The following is a 17,930-nucleotide window of genomic DNA, read 5'->3' as shown; positions in this document are numbered from 1 at the left end:
GGGCATGGAGGAGCCTGCTGGGAATGTTGCTGTGGAGGTAAAAGAGGGAACAGGAGCTGGCTGTGGAGGTGGAGTGACACCAGTGATGGAGAAAGAATCAATCAAAAGTGAGAGGGAAAACAGGGAGGTGAGTTAGAGAGTGTAACACGCTGGGTGCAGGAAGATGAAGGTGATCACCTGGCTGAGCATGACCACAGAAACAAGGATATCGAGGATTAGGAAAAACAGAGGAAGAAAGAGTTCTAGAAAAGGGAGGAGATTGGGGCAGAGGAGGGAAATGGGACAGCGTGCAGCAAAGCTGGTGGTGCAATTAGCTTATTTCCAGGGGGCAAAACTTGTGTTTTTCAGATGGATGCTAAAAATACTTCAGTGAAAACAGTTGCAGAGGAGCTGAATAACCATAAGTGAAGGATGGGTTTGGGGCTGCCGAGTGCTGACAGCGGGACGTGAGCCATCCTTTGGAAGCCTTGGATTTGTGCACTGGGTCACATCATACTGTAAACCTCCCTCTGATAACATATGGGAACTTATTTGGTGGTCGTTCATGTGAACAAGTTGTATGTTGTCAAAACGTAAATATTTTCTTCCCTTTTTTTTTTTTTTCCCCTTCCTTAAATACAGTTTGTTTCCATAAAATGACATGAAGGTTACAAGTTGTAAACTCGAGTAAGCTTAATTATCTGCATACTTTGCTGTTCCCTGGGGACAGGCAATCTGGTGCTGGGGATCTCTCGGAAAGTTTTCGGTTGTATACGTGAGGAAATGCTCCAATTTCTCTGTTAGTGTCGATTTCTAAACTCTTGGTGTTACTTGCATGAGATTTTAGTTACTTTGGACTGCAGTTCTTCTGTCAGGGAGCCTTTGTGTTAGTTTGGACGTGCAGCAAAGGGAAGTGTGGGGCGAAAATAGAGCTGGTGATGCTCTCTCACACCTTTGGCACTGTTTGTTAGCGGAAGAAGAGCCCGAACTTCCACGATTTGTGCCCTTTGGTGGCAGTTGTAGCGTGCAACTGGATAGTCCTGGAGACGAGTCCCTGGTATATGCCAAACTTTGCTATTTAATTATGGATGGTGTGTTTCTCATCTGGGGATCTGGTATTCTGTGTGGAGAACCCGGGTGAGTAACGAAACACCCCAGGGCTGCTGTTGTGTTCTCTCTGGGTTGCTGGATTAGGCGTCTGTTCACGGGGCTGCTGCTTGTGATCCCGCAGCTCCCATGGCAGGATGAGGCCAGTGTTTTCCTGGGAACAGCGGGGTGAGACAGGCTCGTTCCTGGGGTACCTGGAGGCTTTGATGTGCTCTGCAGGGCTTGGACGGCGGTGAGAAGTGGATTTGGTTTGGGTAGGCTCTGTCAAACCTCAGCTGAGGGTTGGCTCTGCACCGTTTCCCGGCTCTGACTGGCACGTTATTTCTGCAGGTATCTCTTGTCTTTAATGTGTGTCTACAAATGTGGGTGAGAGGCTGAGTTCAAAGAAACTGAAAGCAAGTGATCAGTCAGTGGAGTTGTAGATACGGGGTGCTCCGGTGTCGTTTTATTTTGGTACAGTCTGTCCGTTCTTCGCTGCTGCCTCGGTTGGTTTCAGTCAGACTGGATGCCTTAATTGTGAATTGTAAAGATTGTTTCCACTGTTTGGGTGTTTATTGATCTGGCAGAATTTAGATAAGTGAAAGTGGAGCAGTCCTTTGTTCACTGTGCATTCACCTGAAAGTCAGACAGTTTAATAACTCTGCAGGAAAGCAAACGTTCGGGTGGAGATAAATTAACCCATTTAATAAAAAACACAAAGACTCCCTTCAGTCGAGTCCGTTCAGAGCACACACGCTCAGCAGCGGGGCTGAAAATGTCCCGATTTAGGTGATAAACTTTGAGACACAGATTTATTGGGCACAGCCCGGGTCATTCCTACTCAAGACAGTTCTCCTGAGTGTCTTAAATACGAGCAGCCATCCTGGAAGTGAACTTTGGGATTCCACATCGCCACCAGCTGTACCCTCGCCTGGGTTCTGGACGAGATGCCTGGGAGCACATCCTGTCCTCCTTTGCACTGTGATTGTGCCTTTGTGGCATAAAAGGCAAAAAACTTGTCCTTCCTTTTGCACAAGGGGAGGGATTGTGGGAAATTCCTGAAGGATTAGTATCCTGTAAGTCGTGCTGGAGCTGCATCCACATGGCTGGTTGGGCTGTCATGCAGTGACTGCTGGCTTGTGCTCACCCAAGCTTTGTCCTGCAGCTATTTCAGTGCCATGTAGAGGTGCAAGGACCAGAGCACTCGAGTGAAGGATGTTGTAAATGGGGATGAAAATCGGGCTGCTGCGATGTTTTGGTTATAGCTGAAACCAAAGACGCTCTTATGTCTGTGTCGTGCCTTGCCTGGTGCTTTCTCAGCCTTAAACAGGAACTCAGGTTAAGGCAGTGATAGAAATAAGAGTGAAGAAGAAATAAAAATAGCCAGATCATAGGTGTGCTTGGATTCCAGTGAAGAGCTTGCGCTCACAGTCTTACTTATCTCAAAACCTTTCGTTTAAATTCTTACTCCAAACCAATGGCACACGAAAACACACCTCAGAGCATCTGTAGCAGCCCAGAGTAATCCTCATCTTCTTAGCAGTGGTCAGTGTCTCACCACTGGCAGGGCAAATGCAGGGTGTCTGATCTCAAGTGTGCAGACTGAGTGTCTGTGAAAGAAAACCAAAAACCAGATGTGTAGCTAACAAGTTCTCAGAGTTCCTGCTCGCACTTCCAGGGCCTGTAGCGTTTGTATGCACAGTCTGTGCAGAATTGGGTGGTCCTCATAACCTCATGGATGGGTTGAGGCTTTTAGAATTGTTTTTAGAAACCTTTTGTGCTCTTTTCAAACTGCCAGAACTCTTAAAATAACAAACTGTTGCCCTGATTCTGCTTCGGTTTTGCTGGTGATAACCCTTAGATCAATAAGCTGATGTGGACTTATGCAAAAATAGAAACTAGTCCATTTGTTTAAATTAAAAACAAAACAAAACAAAAAAACAACAAAAATTAAACAAAACAAAAAACAAACAACCAACCCAGAAAACAAAAACATCAAAAAGAAATCTGTCTGCTTCTAGGTTTCAGATTTGGTAATGCCTTTAGGAGAAAACACAGAATATATATAATATATTATTATTGTATTATGTATAATATAAGGTAATACCTTTAGGAAAGCACAGAATAAGTCAGTACTTCTAAACCTAAGGCTTACCAGTGTCTACTGCATCATTACCTGCAAAGTCAGCTTATCATTATTGCTATTTTTTAAGTCTGGGTGAACTTCACTGAATCCAAGTCCATTGCCAGCTGTTATTAGGAAGTGTGAATAGTTGCACAGGAAGTTGGAAATATGAAATACTGGAGTGTGAACAGGAAGAGCTGCCTTCACAATATGTGCTCACCACCGAATACATGTGCTGAAAATAACATTTTAGACTTTATGGTTCTTCAGAGGCCGAGTGTTGAAAGGCTCCAGCTCTCGAGAGGGGCTGGTGAGGGGCATTTGGGCCCAATCTGTGCAGGACTGGGCTGTTCTGCTGATAAATTCACACGCTGGGGCAAAAAGGTGCTTCTCCCTCGCTTGGAAGCGGGGCTGGAGCTGTGGTTTGCTTGCTGCGTTTCCACTTCATAAGTGAGTACTTCTGGACATCAATCTGACAGATATCAACACTTACAGATAGCTGCTGTATAGGCAGCATATCAATATTTTGCAGAGCGAAAAGCCTCACGTGCTGCTGTGACGCTTTCAGAATTAGTTTTGGTCTGGCAAGGCTTGGTGTTTCAAAAATCCAAAGCTCTGCGAAAGAGGGGAGGGATTCAGCCGTGCAGAGTTTTTTTCCAATGTGGAAAATGGTTCTTTAATTTAATAAAAATTATAATCTTGATGCTTATACGTTGCTGACATTAGCATATAGGATGGGGGCTTTTTGTGACATGTGAGGCAAAATTAAAATTAATAATTGTTTTAGAGAACCTAAGACTCGATGATCCTTGTGGGTCCCTTCCATCTCAGGGTACTGTATGATTCTAAAAACCTTGGAGCTTAGAGTTTCCCATTGGTACCAATTTTTCTCACTTTTTAGGTTTATGTGTCGTTAATATTTTTTATATCACATGGCTTTATTTAAGGGACAGTTCTGCTGGAATTTAGTATTTTGTTGCCTTTAGACCTATTCTTTCCGCCAGAATAAGGTTTTAATAATTAGGAGGAGAAGCTGAAACATGCAGCCTCCTGGTTACAAAGGATCTGACGAATGTCCTCTGGACAATCTTCCCGCAGTGCATTCCAGCATCCCTGCCTGACCGTGATGTTCCTGCCCCTGTGACAGCGTGGCAGGAGGGAATGTGTCAGGACATCAGTTAATCACACTTACTGTGTGGCACGTTAGCATGAGCTGTCACTGGGGGACTGTGTTAATGCACCGGGGGCACCACGTTGCCTTCTGCAATCCCTGTCAAAGGAGCTGTGATTTCCCAGAGAGGAGCAACACAAAGAGGCAACAGTGTCTTCAGTTGCTGCATCCAGGCTCCTGAGCACCTGCTTGCCAGGACACGAAGAGCTGCCTTCATTTTCACAGGATGCTGGGGTGGTGTTTTGTTCCTTCCATTAAAACTTCATCGGTGTTCTTGAAAGCACCAGAAATGGGCTGAAAGAGGTGGTGAGAAGTTGCCTGGTCCATCCTTTTGCCCAACAGAATCACTTACCACAGTTTAGCTAAGAATTTTCTTTGTTTAATCATCATTGATTTTTAATATTGCGTCAGCTTCCTCTTTAAAAAGTCCTTAAATTAGATTTTGGTGAAATCATGAGTTATAAGAGAGACTAAAGGACAGCGGTTTCTATCTTATAAAGAATTCATGTACTCTATAAACTTCCTGTAAGGTTCAGCACATCGCTTGCAAATCAGCTGCAAAGTTGTTGCTGAAAGCTGCGTGCGCACAGAGCCAGCCAGCAATTCCCCCCGTGTCCTAAATTAATGAGTGGTCACGTGCCACGGGCTGTGGAGCAAGTGCAATTTCCAAGCTACCTTTTTTCTCTAATTTATTGAGAGATACTTCGTCTTTTATATCAGGGCAATCAAAAATACGAAGCCTCAGCAGGAGGGTACAAAGGGAGATGCTGAAGGCTTGTACCTTCTCAGACTCCTCCTAGTGATGACAACCAATTTAGATGCTTGTGATGATTTTCTCAGCAATCTCTTGTCTTGTGTATTTTGATCAGTGCTTGATGCAGTTAATGCCAGTTTGACATTTGAAATATCAGCTGGAATGAATGTTCCCTTGAGATGAATACCAACAATTTCTTCTCTCCTCAGCTTTGGTGCAGGCTGCCTTCTGACTCAGACCCTCAGCCTGCTGGAGTGTTCATTCAGGTTTCGAAGGTGATTGTTAAAACAAGAAGAGTTCTGGGGTTTATTTGAAAGAAATACTTCAAGCAGTTTTAGGCACTAAAGTGCAATGATGGCAGTAAAAGAGCCATCTCACTGAAATGCTCAGTATCAGCCTGTTTCTTAAATCTTGTTAAAAGTCAGAGACATTTAATTGAATGGAGTTGTCAGAACATTGGTAGAAGAGGAACTTACTCCAAATTTGGGGTCAGATAAGAAAAATCTTGAACTATCCCTACCTATCTGTTGGTCAGAAATTGCAAATATGTTTCAGCAGAGCGTACTGGCTTACTAAGACTGATGGCACTGTCAAGTGCAGCTAAGAAATTAATGTTGGATTACTTTTTATCATTGTATGCCTCAAATTTCTTTTGATGAATGTGCAGCCATGCCCACATGGAAAGGGAAATAGCTTTTTGAAACTATACCTGATGAACTTGGGGGTTGGAACTAGATGATCTTTAAGGTCCCTTCTAGCCCAGGCCATTCTGTGATTCTGTGAATATCTGCAAAAATCGGAATCAAAGTCATTAATGTTTTGCTTGTTATCCTTTGTCTTCAGCATGGCACCAGAGTTCAAAAAGAAGCTCTAAGTATGGTCAGAGGTGATTTTTTTCTCCTCTAAATTTTTTAATAGACTGTGAGTTTTCATTGATGGCACTTGACTGTCACAGCAGAAATACAAACAGCAGATGCCTCAGGACAAATGTGCAGCTTTACAGCAACAAAAAAAAATATTGTTTGCACAGTTAAAATATCATGGAAGTGCCAGTAGATTTATTCATGTATTGATTAGTCAAAGTGGGAAATGAGAAGCTGTGGTGCAGCCTGGGGTTTGGCTGCTTTCCCCTTGGAGGAGAGCTGGGGTGGATCTCGGTGTCGGTGTGAAGCGCTTCTTTGGACACCAGAGCGTGTAGGACTTTTATTTGGAGATGTTTCTGCCTTGTGGAGTGTTTAAAGAGTCCACTGGGCTGTAGCAGACACAGATGAAGTCTGGATTTGAGTGCTGAACGGAAAAGAAAATCGATTGAATGGTTGACATTGATTCTTCAAAATCAACCAGTAAGAGTTGGCTTTTATCTTTGTGCTGGCACATGTGTTGTGGATGCAGGTTCATGCTTGTTAGATAATCATTGTGTTTTGTTTCAAACTCATAACAGAAAATGTCTGTTCACAAAGGAAGGCCTTTGCAAAGAGGCTGCTGAACCTGGTTGGTGTTTAACCTGAGAAGAGGCAGATGACATTCCATTTTCAAATGTAGCCTGGGCAAGGTGAGAGCCCCGGAGAGCTGGCATGTCTGTGGAGTTTTGGTTGTCTGGTTTCAGTCCTGTTTAAGTACAGCCCTTCAAACAGCTCATGTTCTGTCCTAAAACTGTTGTGAGTGTGGGGCTGCAGTTGATCTACGAGCTGTGTGTTAAATCATGAGGGTCTTGGTATTGGCCAGGAGAAGGAAGGCTACTGTGCTCTGCTCCCAAAGCACCTCTTGTGAGACAAGATGCTGAGGCTTAGCTGCCTCAAAATGCTCATGACAATCTGTAAACTGAAACCCTGAGCTATGGAGTGGCTTGTATGGAAATAATATTTTTTTGAATTAGCCATTATGAATTCTTGCATGTGGGATGTTTTGTTTTAGGGAACTAGCAGAGTGAGTAACACAAGTTTTAAAACAGCCCAGCCCTGTTCCCAGCCTTCACTGGTGTTTCTGCAGTTGCTAGCCCTGGGTAGGATTTGTTAGTGCTTGATTGATGGTGAGAGAAGTACAGTGTGAGAAAAAAACTGCGCTGGAAGCTGGAACTTTAATTTTTACAGCACAGGACATGGGGGTGTTATTCAGACTTTGAATTCATTGTAGCAAACCTTATGTGTGTTAACCCCAGTTGAGCTCCACCTTTCTGGAGAGACATTTCCATGTGTCTGAGGCTACAGACACCAATGCTGGGATAAAAAGCATCGCCTGTCCCATCTGGTTAAAATAGGAGAGAAGATTTATCTGGTTATAAGATGAATAGATAAGTCTGTGGATGGATGGTTTTGTGAAGTAATTAGCAATAAAGTATTTAATTGCACATGTTGATACGTTGTGCCGACGATTAAAGCAGGTACAAACCTTCAGCACTGTGCAGCTGTCAGGTTGCAGTGAGCGCCAGTATTTTCCCCGAAAAAGTTCGGCCCAACCCACGTATTACTGAAAAATAATCATTTCCATATGATCCTGCTCTCAGAGACTCAGCACTTAACACAGGTGCTGCAGGGAAGGATTAATGGCAGCTAAATAATTTGTGGAGCAGAAACCAACCCAGAGAGGGATGAGGGCTGTCTCAGTCGGGGTGATCCGTGTTTGAAAACAGGGAGGTTTGCTTTAGGCAGAGTTTACATGAACTAACGTTGTCAAGTCACAAATATGCCATTTAAACCTGGAAAAATGGGCTGTGTGTTTAAAATATTGCATGAACTGCCTAAATGTTGAGTTAATTTTGAGGTCATGTCAAGTAATACATATTCATGGCCAACTAATTTTGGAAAAAAGGGAGAACAAACGCAAGGAAATGTAAATGTAGGCTCAAGGCTTTATGCAGAATTTTAAGTCTTGCTGAGTGGCTTTTAAGGAAATGCCTCTGAAATGTAGTGCCATTAAGTGTTTGCTTATACCCAGGTTTGGATTGTTTTAATTACGATGGTGAAAGCTCTGTGTAAACAAACACTTGTGTTTGGAAAGGATTTTATTGGTATGGCTGGGTTATATACATTTCATGGTCTGCTGATGCAACAAGTGCTTTCTAAAGAGAGCAGTGCTGTCAAGAAATGACTCGAATCGGTTCTTTTTTCCCATCGGGTTTGAGTGACACAACTTGATGGATGCCAAGCTGAAGGGAAGCACAGCTCCAGGGAAGCCTGAGCAAGCACCTCTTCCCCGACACCCGTGGATGGGAATGCAGTTGTAACGCGCGGAGCTCGCGCCTTGGCTGCTCACAAATGTGATAAATGTTCGTTTTATTGAGTTAACTCCCAGCTGAAAGCCTTGATTTGCTTTCCTCATCAGGACAGAGCGTTGGTGAGCTACTTAGCCACGGCATTTCTCTCAAAACAAAGCCAGTTTTGCTATAGCTGTGGAAACCAAGCAGTGTTTTGCCTGAGTCTGGTGCAGAGCTGTCTCCCTATGATGGGCTGGCACCACGCTGTAGTGTCTCTCTGTTTTCCCTCAGTTTTTCAGTGTAGACAAGGCACAACTGTTTGCCTGACATTTTTCTCCTAATTGAAAAACGTCCTGATAGTTTCTGATAGTTGCCAAAACGTGTTATTTTTAGCATGAACTTTTGCAGTCACTCAGTTAACGTCCTTATCTCTGAAGTTTTGGTGGTGCATAATTCATTCGTCGCGGCTGAAATGAATTAGTTGTGTTCTTGTCCACCCCGTGATCTCCTTTGAAATCCAGAACTGGAGTTACAGTAGGGATCAGGTTGCTGTAGAATGTGACTGGTGTGCATTTTAGTGTGTAATCCCTACTTTTCTGTAATTCAGCAGTTTGTGTTTTACCTTCTGCAATACATACTCTCCTTTTCCATTTATTTGGAAGCATCCAGCTCGACTTCACTTGCTAAATCATTCAGATGCCTAGGAAAAAGAAAACTTGAGTGCTGCCTTCCTATTCCTGTAACAAAAACCGGTGGAGCCTCAGGCTGTGGATGTAAGCAGTTGTCATTTTGACCACTAAGGTACACAGTGAGTTATATGAAGTCTTAAAACAAAAAACCTCCACAAGCAAACAAGCCCAACTCCATGCATCTGTAATAAGTCTCTTCAACTCTCACTTTCTTGATTTGCCCTTAGACTGACATTATTGTCAAGCTCTAATGGAGAAGGGGAAATCTTAACAGCTTTAAAATCACACAGTGCTGTCTGCTGTGTGACCTTTTTCCAGTTGATGGTTCAATTTATTTAGGTGATAAAGAAAACACTGAGGCATGTGAAGTCTATCTTCTTGACAGATGTGAGCTTACTGAAACTTTTCCCTCATCCTTTTCTCCTTCCCCACATTCACGGTCAGCCTTTTGTTTTTATAAAGTGATCCATATATTTTTCTTCGAGATTTAAATGCTTTCTGATCCTTTCAAGGTTTTCAGAACTGCATCTGGCTGTTGAGGCATGGAAAGGCAGATGGACTGATGGTTGTGGAGGTGTCCTGAGTGAGAGATGTTTTGCATTTTGTGTGAAGTGATGCATGGCTTGGTGTGAAGTGTGAGGGCTTGGTCGGGTCTGTGAGGTTATTTTTCTAAATGCCATTAAATATGGAAAAAGAGGAAATAGCCAATATTGGTGAGCCACAGTAGCTGAGAAACCTGATCTAGTGGGTGGCATCCCTGCCCATGGCAGAGGAGTTGGAACTAGATGATATTTAAGGTCCCTTCCACCCTAAGCCATCCTGTGATTCTGTGATAATGATTACTGGTAAAACATGCTCAGAATTTCTCCTGAAACTAAGATTAAAACTTTCAAGATTGCTGCTAGAAGTGTTTGTTATTGTCTGATGTTCAGCAGTGATTGGTGCGAGGCTCTGTTTCAGTATTAGATTACATCTGCCAGTCAGTAAAATATTATTGTTTGTTGAAAGAGTCTCATCTGAACTTCTGCTCTTACCAGGAGGACACTGAACATCTCGCTGTAAACCAAACTGCTGGGGGTCTGCAGCTGCTGCCTGCGGGATGTGGTTGACTTGTGCCACCCCTGGGAACAAGGAGCTGCATCTCCTGCGAAGTTAAATTGTTCATTTCAGTTTTTCCTCTTAAATTCCAAGAAATCTTGAGTTGAAGTTTATTTTCCCTGTCAGGAAGTTTGCACTGAAATGCCAGCATTTTATAAGGCGTTGTGGGAGCGCTGGTATCAGACTTTCTAAAATGTTTTGGACTGATGCAATTCTTTAAATCCCCATTTTTTTTCTCCCTCCTGTTCTGGAATATTCCTTTACCCCAAGAGCAAAAGCTGCCAGGCAATGTCAGAGCTGCATATCATGGGTTTCCTCTGTCAGTAATATGTTAAACGAAAGGTGCATTAGTAGGATTTTTATTGAGTATCCTGTTGGAATAAGTAGGTTCTGTCATGCACTACTGACTCATTTCAATTGGAATACCACAGTTCAGTAAAAGAAAATAATTGAGTCATGGGTTTCTTACTTAAAGTGTGTCTGATATCATCTTTTGCAATAAAATTTTATGAGGGTGAAATGAATTTAGAAAGCTGGTTTAATATGGACAGCTCTTTTCCTCTTGTGTTGGGGTGGCTCTTTGAGCTTGAGAAAAAATGGCAGTTTTGAAAATCTTTCCAGTAGACAGGCATTACTGGATTAGAAATATCAATATCTATACTTAGATATTTTCTCCTGGGTTTTGCCGTGCTGTCTCCTGTGCAGACAGTCTGTTGGGTAAGCACACCCCGGTTTGCTTCAGATAATTTTATCTGTGTTAGCTCAAACCACTAATTTAAATTTTTAAGTGAAGCTGGTAGGTTTTTACATATGGATATTTTTTTTTTTCTTTCCTGAACTGAATTAGGAAATCTTGGAAACCAGGAAATCCATCCTGGTGTCTGAACAGATCAGTGCCAACAGGAGCTTCCAGAGAAGGAAAGCTGATGAGCAGATGAGAGCAGTGACCTCTGTCAGTCAGGCTGCATTTTTCAGGAAGGATGTGAACTGGCACCCCCTGAAACTTTATGAAGAGGTCCATGGCCTCATGCAGTCCTGTCTGAAGCAGCAGGACATCACTGATATAAAAATGCCAGCATTCCCATGTACCTTTGTGCTGAAGAAATGACATCTTTGCCAGCGTGATACTTTGCTGAGAGAAGGCAGACAGGGCTAAAATAAATTGTGATGGCAGAAGAGCATTTTCTTCCTGATGCCTTGAATTTTATCAGGAACTTAAGCCTTGGTTTGAAGGAAAAAAATAAAAACCAAATAAACAAAAACTCAAGACAAAACACACAACCAAACAGTTTATTTGTAAATTTATTGTTAAATTTGCCTCTGTGGGCCCTTTTGGACAGTGCCGACTACTAAGAATCTTTATACCAGCCTAGTGAACTAGTGATTGCTAATAAAAATGCTACTGGTGCAAAAACTGTGTGTATTTGACACTGGGCTGACACCAGACAGGCAGTGCTGGTACCAACCACTCAGCAGGGCCCTTTACTGAGGTGCTGTAGCAGTTCCATGGGTGTAAACACACACCCACACGCATGGGAAATCTCCACGCCGGTAGTGTTGGATCTCACTATTGCCCTACATTTACTGACAGTGCCCCAGTCTGGATTAGCCAAACAGTCATCTCATGGTTTTGTCTCTGGTGTTGCACTCATGCAGAAGGTTCAGATCCTGTGCTCGCTTTGGTCTGTCCTCTCTTCCTGGGAGGGATTTTGGCAGAAAGGGGATTGACCAGGAGGAACCAGAAGGGCTGCAAAGGAGAGGAGCTCGTCTTGGGACCTCCGTAAGGATTTCAAACAGGGCGTTGGAAGCAAAGGAGAGCCTGGCTTTGCATTACGGAAGCATCAGGAGTTTGGAAGAGTTGGTTTTAATCCTTTCATTTCCTTGCACCTCGGAATTGTTTCTCTCCACAGTCTTCCTGATCCTTCTGTTACAAAGCAGAGACTCTCCCTTGCCATCAGTGTGCATCTTCCAGTGATTTCTGGGAGCTTTGGGTAAGGCTTTAGTGAGGAATTTGGAGCTCAGCTGTCTTCGTGCACGACCAGCACATTTTCCTGACTTGAGCTCACTCCCCTGCACGTGTGACTTATGTCAGGGTTGGCAGGAAGCTGCAGCCCTGGAAGCGGGATGGATGCAGGTATCCTGTCCTACTGAGCTGCTTGAATAAGTGCACCAGTAAATCTGCAGAGAAACAAGAGATCTCTGCAGTGGCAGGTGATGAACGTGGCCAGGACACGGCTACAGTCGTGGTGTGTAGAAATGAAACTTCTGGGTTAGAGTTTCTTCTTGGTTTCACTCTTTTTGTTTTTTGTTTGTGGGTTTGTTTGTTTTTTGTTTTTTTTTTCCTCCTTCTTTCTAGATTTAACTTTTTTTTTCCTTGAAGAGTAATCACTACCCCTTCCCACATCCCACCCCAGAGGAATTTCAGCAGAGTAGCACTGAGGGTTTTTCCAATACTTTTCTAGTACTTTGCCGCTCCTGTTGGTCTCTGGAAGTTCCCAGAACTACTCCAAGAACCTCTCCTCTTGTCTTCCTAGTGAAAAAAACTTTGATATCCAGTAGCATCTGTCCTGTTCAGCAGCAAGTTCAGTTCAGCCTGGGGACTTTGATCTGCATTGTTCTAGCCAGTCTTGTCCCATTTGTTTAGAATTGCATTCATCTTTGTTTACTAAGGCTCATAAATGGTAACATTTCCTCCAGGAATGTGGGTGTTGCTGCTGATGTTCATGTAGTGTCAGAGGAAGACAGTGCTATGTGCTTTCCACTTTTTTCAAAAAATTACATTAGTTTGAAGAAATTACATATATTTTTTAAAAAAACTAAATATAGAAGTAACTCCTATGTAAAAGAGGGGTAATAATTCTTCTGCCCCTCATGTAGGGGCGGTAGAGTTTCCTGAGAGGAGTTGAGAAATGCAAGTTATCATTGCTGGATTTCCTCTTCCTGTACAGACACAGCGTTTGGCTGACACGCTGCGAAATTGTGTACCAGTTATCAACATGTTTCCAGTTTCAAGGGTCGTTCAAAAATTCCTTTTCTCAGCTGTTCTGGAGGGAAAAAAAAAATTAAAAATTATAGAGACCATTGACACCAGAAGGATCTGTCATGACAGTGTTCTCTACGTTTTTGTTTAGAGTCTTTGCAAGGAGGCTACTGAAATATTAATGGCTTTCTGCTTTGTGAGGCAGCACATTGCAGTAGTGAGAGCTGGATATCCTTTCTGTGTTCCCAAAACACACGTGGTTGAGATGCCTTTCATATATTTTAATACAAAGTGGCTGGTTGAGTGGTCCGTGTTCTCCCAGAGGAGCCAAAACTCACTTCATGGATCAAGAAAATAAAGGGCTATAAGGCAATTTACCATTCAGGCTATTGTGGAGGAGGGTGATTTAAAACGTTGTAGTGGCTTGGAAAAAAAGAAAAACCCAGAGCAGTGATTGAAAGGCTTGAAATGAGTGAGTTAATGTGACAACTCTCCTTTTCCTCTAGTCTGTTGCAGAGGTGATCATGCACAGTTAATGTCTCATGTGGAGCTCTGGCACCTGTTTGCAGGACTTGCTTTGAAATTAAGAGTGAGACATCATTTATTTAATAGACAGCATTAAAGAATGACTTTCTGATGAAACAAGTTAGGTGTTAAACACTTTTCAGGTGAACCATTTACTTATGTAATTATCTCTCATTTACATTATAATAAATGTTTCTCCAGGGAGTTTAGCCAATCATGAAATGCAATTAATTTTCAAATGCTCTTCAGCAACAATTGAGACACTAGAGACCGAAATCCCTCGTCAGTGTGTACATTTTTAAACTTCCCTGCTAAAGGGAAGCTGTTTCAACTCAGCTGATCGTGCAGTTGTGAAATTCTAGGATTTCTAAGTGTTTTATACGTGCCTGTCACTGCAAGTCTGGAGTGCTGTGCTCGATACCCAACTTGTGTAAGCCTGGTATCTCCCCTTAGGTTCCAGAGCACTGAGTAGGCTCAGGATGCTGTTCCTGAACTTGGTGAAGATGGAGGGGTTTAAATGCTCTTGGTTTCTCTCACAGATTCCAATTGCTGCAGGATACCAGCTGCAGCACGTAGCCAGCTGTTCTGTAGCTTGTCCATGTATAAAATGGGAGTTACACAAATCTCTTGTCTCTGAGGTGTACGTGGAGATGTGGGGGGTGGAAGCAACTGGTTGGTGATTGTGGACAGCAGTCTAAACATCCTGCTGCTTCAGGTTACTTAACTGCCTTTCTAACGAAAATGTTACAGTCGCTTTTGAGCATTTAGTGTGCTAATAAGATAAAATAATCTGTGGAATTCCACCTTCTACAGCTGTATTTGGTCCAACAGCTTAGAAGGCTTTTCAAGAATGGATGAATTTTACTGCAGCCTTCAGTTTTCAGCCTAATAGCTGCTGTGGCTGGAGTAGGGATCTCCATTTGAATAGAACTGGATTTTTACAAGTGAACAGCAGCAAAGTGGTGTTTTTAGCTCTCACCTATGCTGAGCAGACCTGTTTCTGCAGCTGGCTCTGGTTTTCCTGCTGTTAAGCTTTGGGCCCCAGTGCAGATACTGTTCCAGCCACGCTGGATTGCAGGAGACAGATGGGTTTGGGTAGGGAAGGGTTTACAGCCGCTGCGGAGGCTTCCAGCCCCGGGCATCTGCAGATCTGAAGCTGTGGAACCTGCAAATCTCACGTATTTAGGGGCTGAAGAGGAGGAAGAGCTTTTATCCTTTCATGCTTGTAAAATCCAATGTAGGAAAGCTCTTGCCAGTGATACTCTCTCTTCATAGCAAACAAATGAAACCACTTTGGTTGAATTTGTGCATTTTCCCGAGGCTTTCTCCTCAGCCGGGGTAAAGAGGAAAAGGGGCTTTATTTACAGATGTTGCTTTCAGAATGAGCCTGGCATGATGATATTATCTGTGAATACATCTTTGGGCATCAGACATCTTCCCATTTATTTAGAAATACGAGATAAAGATTGTCTGACATGGGAATGAATGCTGGAGAAAGCCCTGTCCTCCGTCTTGTTGCCTCGGAGTGCATACGCAGTTTAAAATGAGTCCGGATCTGCTGTTATATCACCCTGTTGCTTCCAGCACAATACTCGCATTTTGATTTTGACCTACAAATTTTGGAACTCGCTGTTTACACTGACCTCTATATGTAGGAGACCAGAATGCTCCTGCCTTGTTTATGGATGTGCCTCTGACACCGAACCTGCTGGGATTTGGGTCCGAGCTCCGTGAGCTGTTGGGGTGTTCCCCGTAAATACAGGGCAGCCCGAGGGTTTCAGCAGCGTGGATTTTGTAAGCACCTACACACAGATCACAGTCAGATCATTATGTTGATCTAAACCATTTTGTAATCCTCTACAATCTGGGTTTAGAGACTGTTATTAGTGTCACAAATAAAAGCTTGTGACTTCTTTAGTTCTCAGGATAAAAGAAGATGTGTGCTATCAGAGAATTACATATTAAAATTAAAGCAACATAAACATGTGGGAGTTTGAGGATAGTTATCCCGCTTTTCAAGGCTGAGCCCTGAATTGACACTGTTGCAAGAGAGAAATGGATTAATTTTAATTTCATAGCTGACCACATACTGAAGAGGCTGAGTTAAACCACGAGGATAAGACATGAAAGAGTTTTAAAAATCTTTCTTTCTCAATCACTTGAAGCTTTAAACATGGCTCAAAGAAGTGTATTTTATTCATTTTTTTTTTTTTTAAACTGAACGTACAGGAAGGAAACCGCTTTTTGCCCTGGTGGGTCACGGGTTTGGAGATAGAAATGCATAGAAAGGCACTTAAGAGTTCTATTTTCTCACAAACCATTTTCTAAGCTCACGAAAAGCCTCTTCAAAGTGATCCTGATAGAAAGTGATTTCAGCTCTTGTTACATTCCTGCGTGTAATGGATATCTTGCCATTACAGACACGAGCAGCTCCCGGCCTCCATCAGTGGGAGCGCCAGCAGGGAGGGTGTGGGCAGCACAGCTGGCATCTCCCCTGGGCGCAGCGCGCTTTGGCCTGGCCTCTGTGCTTGGGGCGGTTGGACACTGCTCCTGATCCCCCGCTGCTGGCTGTGTGCCCGCAGGTACCTGAAGGAGTTCCGCACGGAGCAGTGCCCCCTGTTCGTGCAGCACAAGTGCACTCAGCACCGGCCCTACACCTGCTTCCACTGGCACTTCGTGAACCAGCGCCGCCGCCGCTCCATCCGCCGCCGCGACGGCACCTTCAACTACAGCCCCGACATCTACTGCACCAAGTATGACGAGACCACGGGAATCTGCCCAGAAGGAGATGAGTAAGTGAAGGGCTGCACCCTACTTTTCAGGCATTAGGCTTTTGGGATCGGTCGAGGTGATGATTCCAGCCAGTTCCTGTGGAGATGAGGCAAGTCAGCAGTAAAGCAGCTTTGTCACAGACGTAACGTGAGATGTAAAAGCTGTAACGGCAGTCTCTGCACTCCAGGCCTGCTAAGGGTGACTTAGAGGGGGGTTTGGCTCTTGGGAATTCACTGACCTTGGCATCTTCAGCAAAACTCAGGTGGGAGAAACAGCTCAGTGACAAAAAGCTTTGTTCCTGTAAGTCCCTGACTCTCAAGTAACAGCTCTTGCTCACTAGCAGGGTAAATTAGGTTTTCACAGGAGGAAGAAAAAAGGAGGAGCTTTGTCCTCTCATCTGCCCCCTGAGTTATCTGTCCCCAGCTTTTAAAAACATACCAGTTTATTTTGTCTTCTGGAACTTTAAAGAATGACAAGTACCCAGAGTAAGGCAACATGAGGAAGAGTTTGATTTTTTGGGTGTTCTCTCCTCATGACTATGATAAGTTTAACTGGGGCAGAGTTGCAAGTGTTTCTGCTGTGGATGTGGCAGACCCCAGCAATGAAGGGGTTAACCCAGTAATATAACTTTAGCCATGTGACAGACATGGAAGAATAAATAGTGTAGCCAAACTGTGGTCTAATATGGGGAGTGTTTTATGTAGAGATGTTGTAAAAAGATGGAATTTCAGTTCCCTTTCATGGTGCCAGTATAAACACACAAAAATGCTATTTATTGGGAAAACAGTATTTTTCTTTTTTTTACTGGATTAAGTAAAGTTTTTGTGACTAGAGCAGAATGAAATAGTCCCTCAGCCTAAAGCTTCAATTTCAGTACTTTCTTCCTTGTTAGAAGAGATCTGGAAAGAACTGGAAACGGGATATTTGTGGGCTTTGGCTTCTAGATCACTGGTTGATATCTGGCTCACACTCAGTGAATGAAAGCTGTTGTCATCTCAGAACTCTTGCTGATTTATATTTTTAGCTCGATGCTGCAATATCTAAACTTTGCCTGTTCCATTTTGTTATTTAAAAAAAAAAAATTGTCAGGATAGCTTGTTCCTCCTCTACCTAAGAGGGGAAACAAAACACAAGTTAAAATGATAGTGTTGTAATTCTCCTTTCTTGTCCCATGCTCTGCATAAAGGCTGCATCTGTAGCTGCATCAGCAGGAAACAGTAACAGCACCAAGTCTAGATGGGCTGCTGAGGAAATGGTATGTGAGGCCCCTTCAATCCCAGCCAGTACCTCAGGACACCTTGGCAGTGTCTTTGCTCTTTTCCAGTCCCTGGCAGTCACTAGACCAGAATCATAAGGATCTGCTGGCTTAATAATCCAGTTGTCTTTTGGGAGGGAAACTACATCCTGTGTAGTGACAGGTTTGGGGGTTCTCTGTAGCACTGGAACACCATTAAAGAAGGGGCAGAGTAAGCAAAGCTGTTGATAGCTGCAGTGTCCTGTATCAGCAATGTGTCTTCTGGTGGTGTTGAACCCATCACCCACGTGACTAAACTTTGTC

The 17,930-nt window shown here is 43.4% G+C and overlaps 1 protein-coding gene across 7 annotated transcripts in view; it reads left to right on the top strand.

Annotated features, from left to right (window-relative positions):
- The window catches only part of UNK (unk zinc finger), a 45,656-nt gene that overhangs the window by 2,901 nt on the left and 24,825 nt on the right, over positions 1–17,930 (top strand). For 6 of the 7 annotated variants that reach the window (XM_027895646.1, XM_027895647.1, XM_027895644.1 and 3 more), the window contains exon 2: positions 16,183–16,392. In XM_027895646.1, coding sequence (XP_027751447.1) covers positions 16,183–16,392 — 210 coding nt within the window. Of the gene's footprint in view, positions 1–4,463; positions 4,596–16,182; positions 16,393–17,930 lie in introns of those variants that run through there. The other variant, XM_027895645.1, reaches the window with a different exon arrangement.

Source organism: Empidonax traillii, unplaced genomic scaffold, assembly GCF_003031625.1.
Source record: "Empidonax traillii isolate 1590-97213 ecotype Southwest subspecies unplaced genomic scaffold, ASM303162v1 scaffold462:size771534, whole genome shotgun sequence".
NCBI classification, from domain to species: Eukaryota; Metazoa; Chordata; class Aves; order Passeriformes; family Tyrannidae; genus Empidonax; species Empidonax traillii.
The sequence above is the reverse complement of the archived record's forward strand: the minus strand, read 5'-3'. Positions and strand labels throughout refer to the sequence as shown.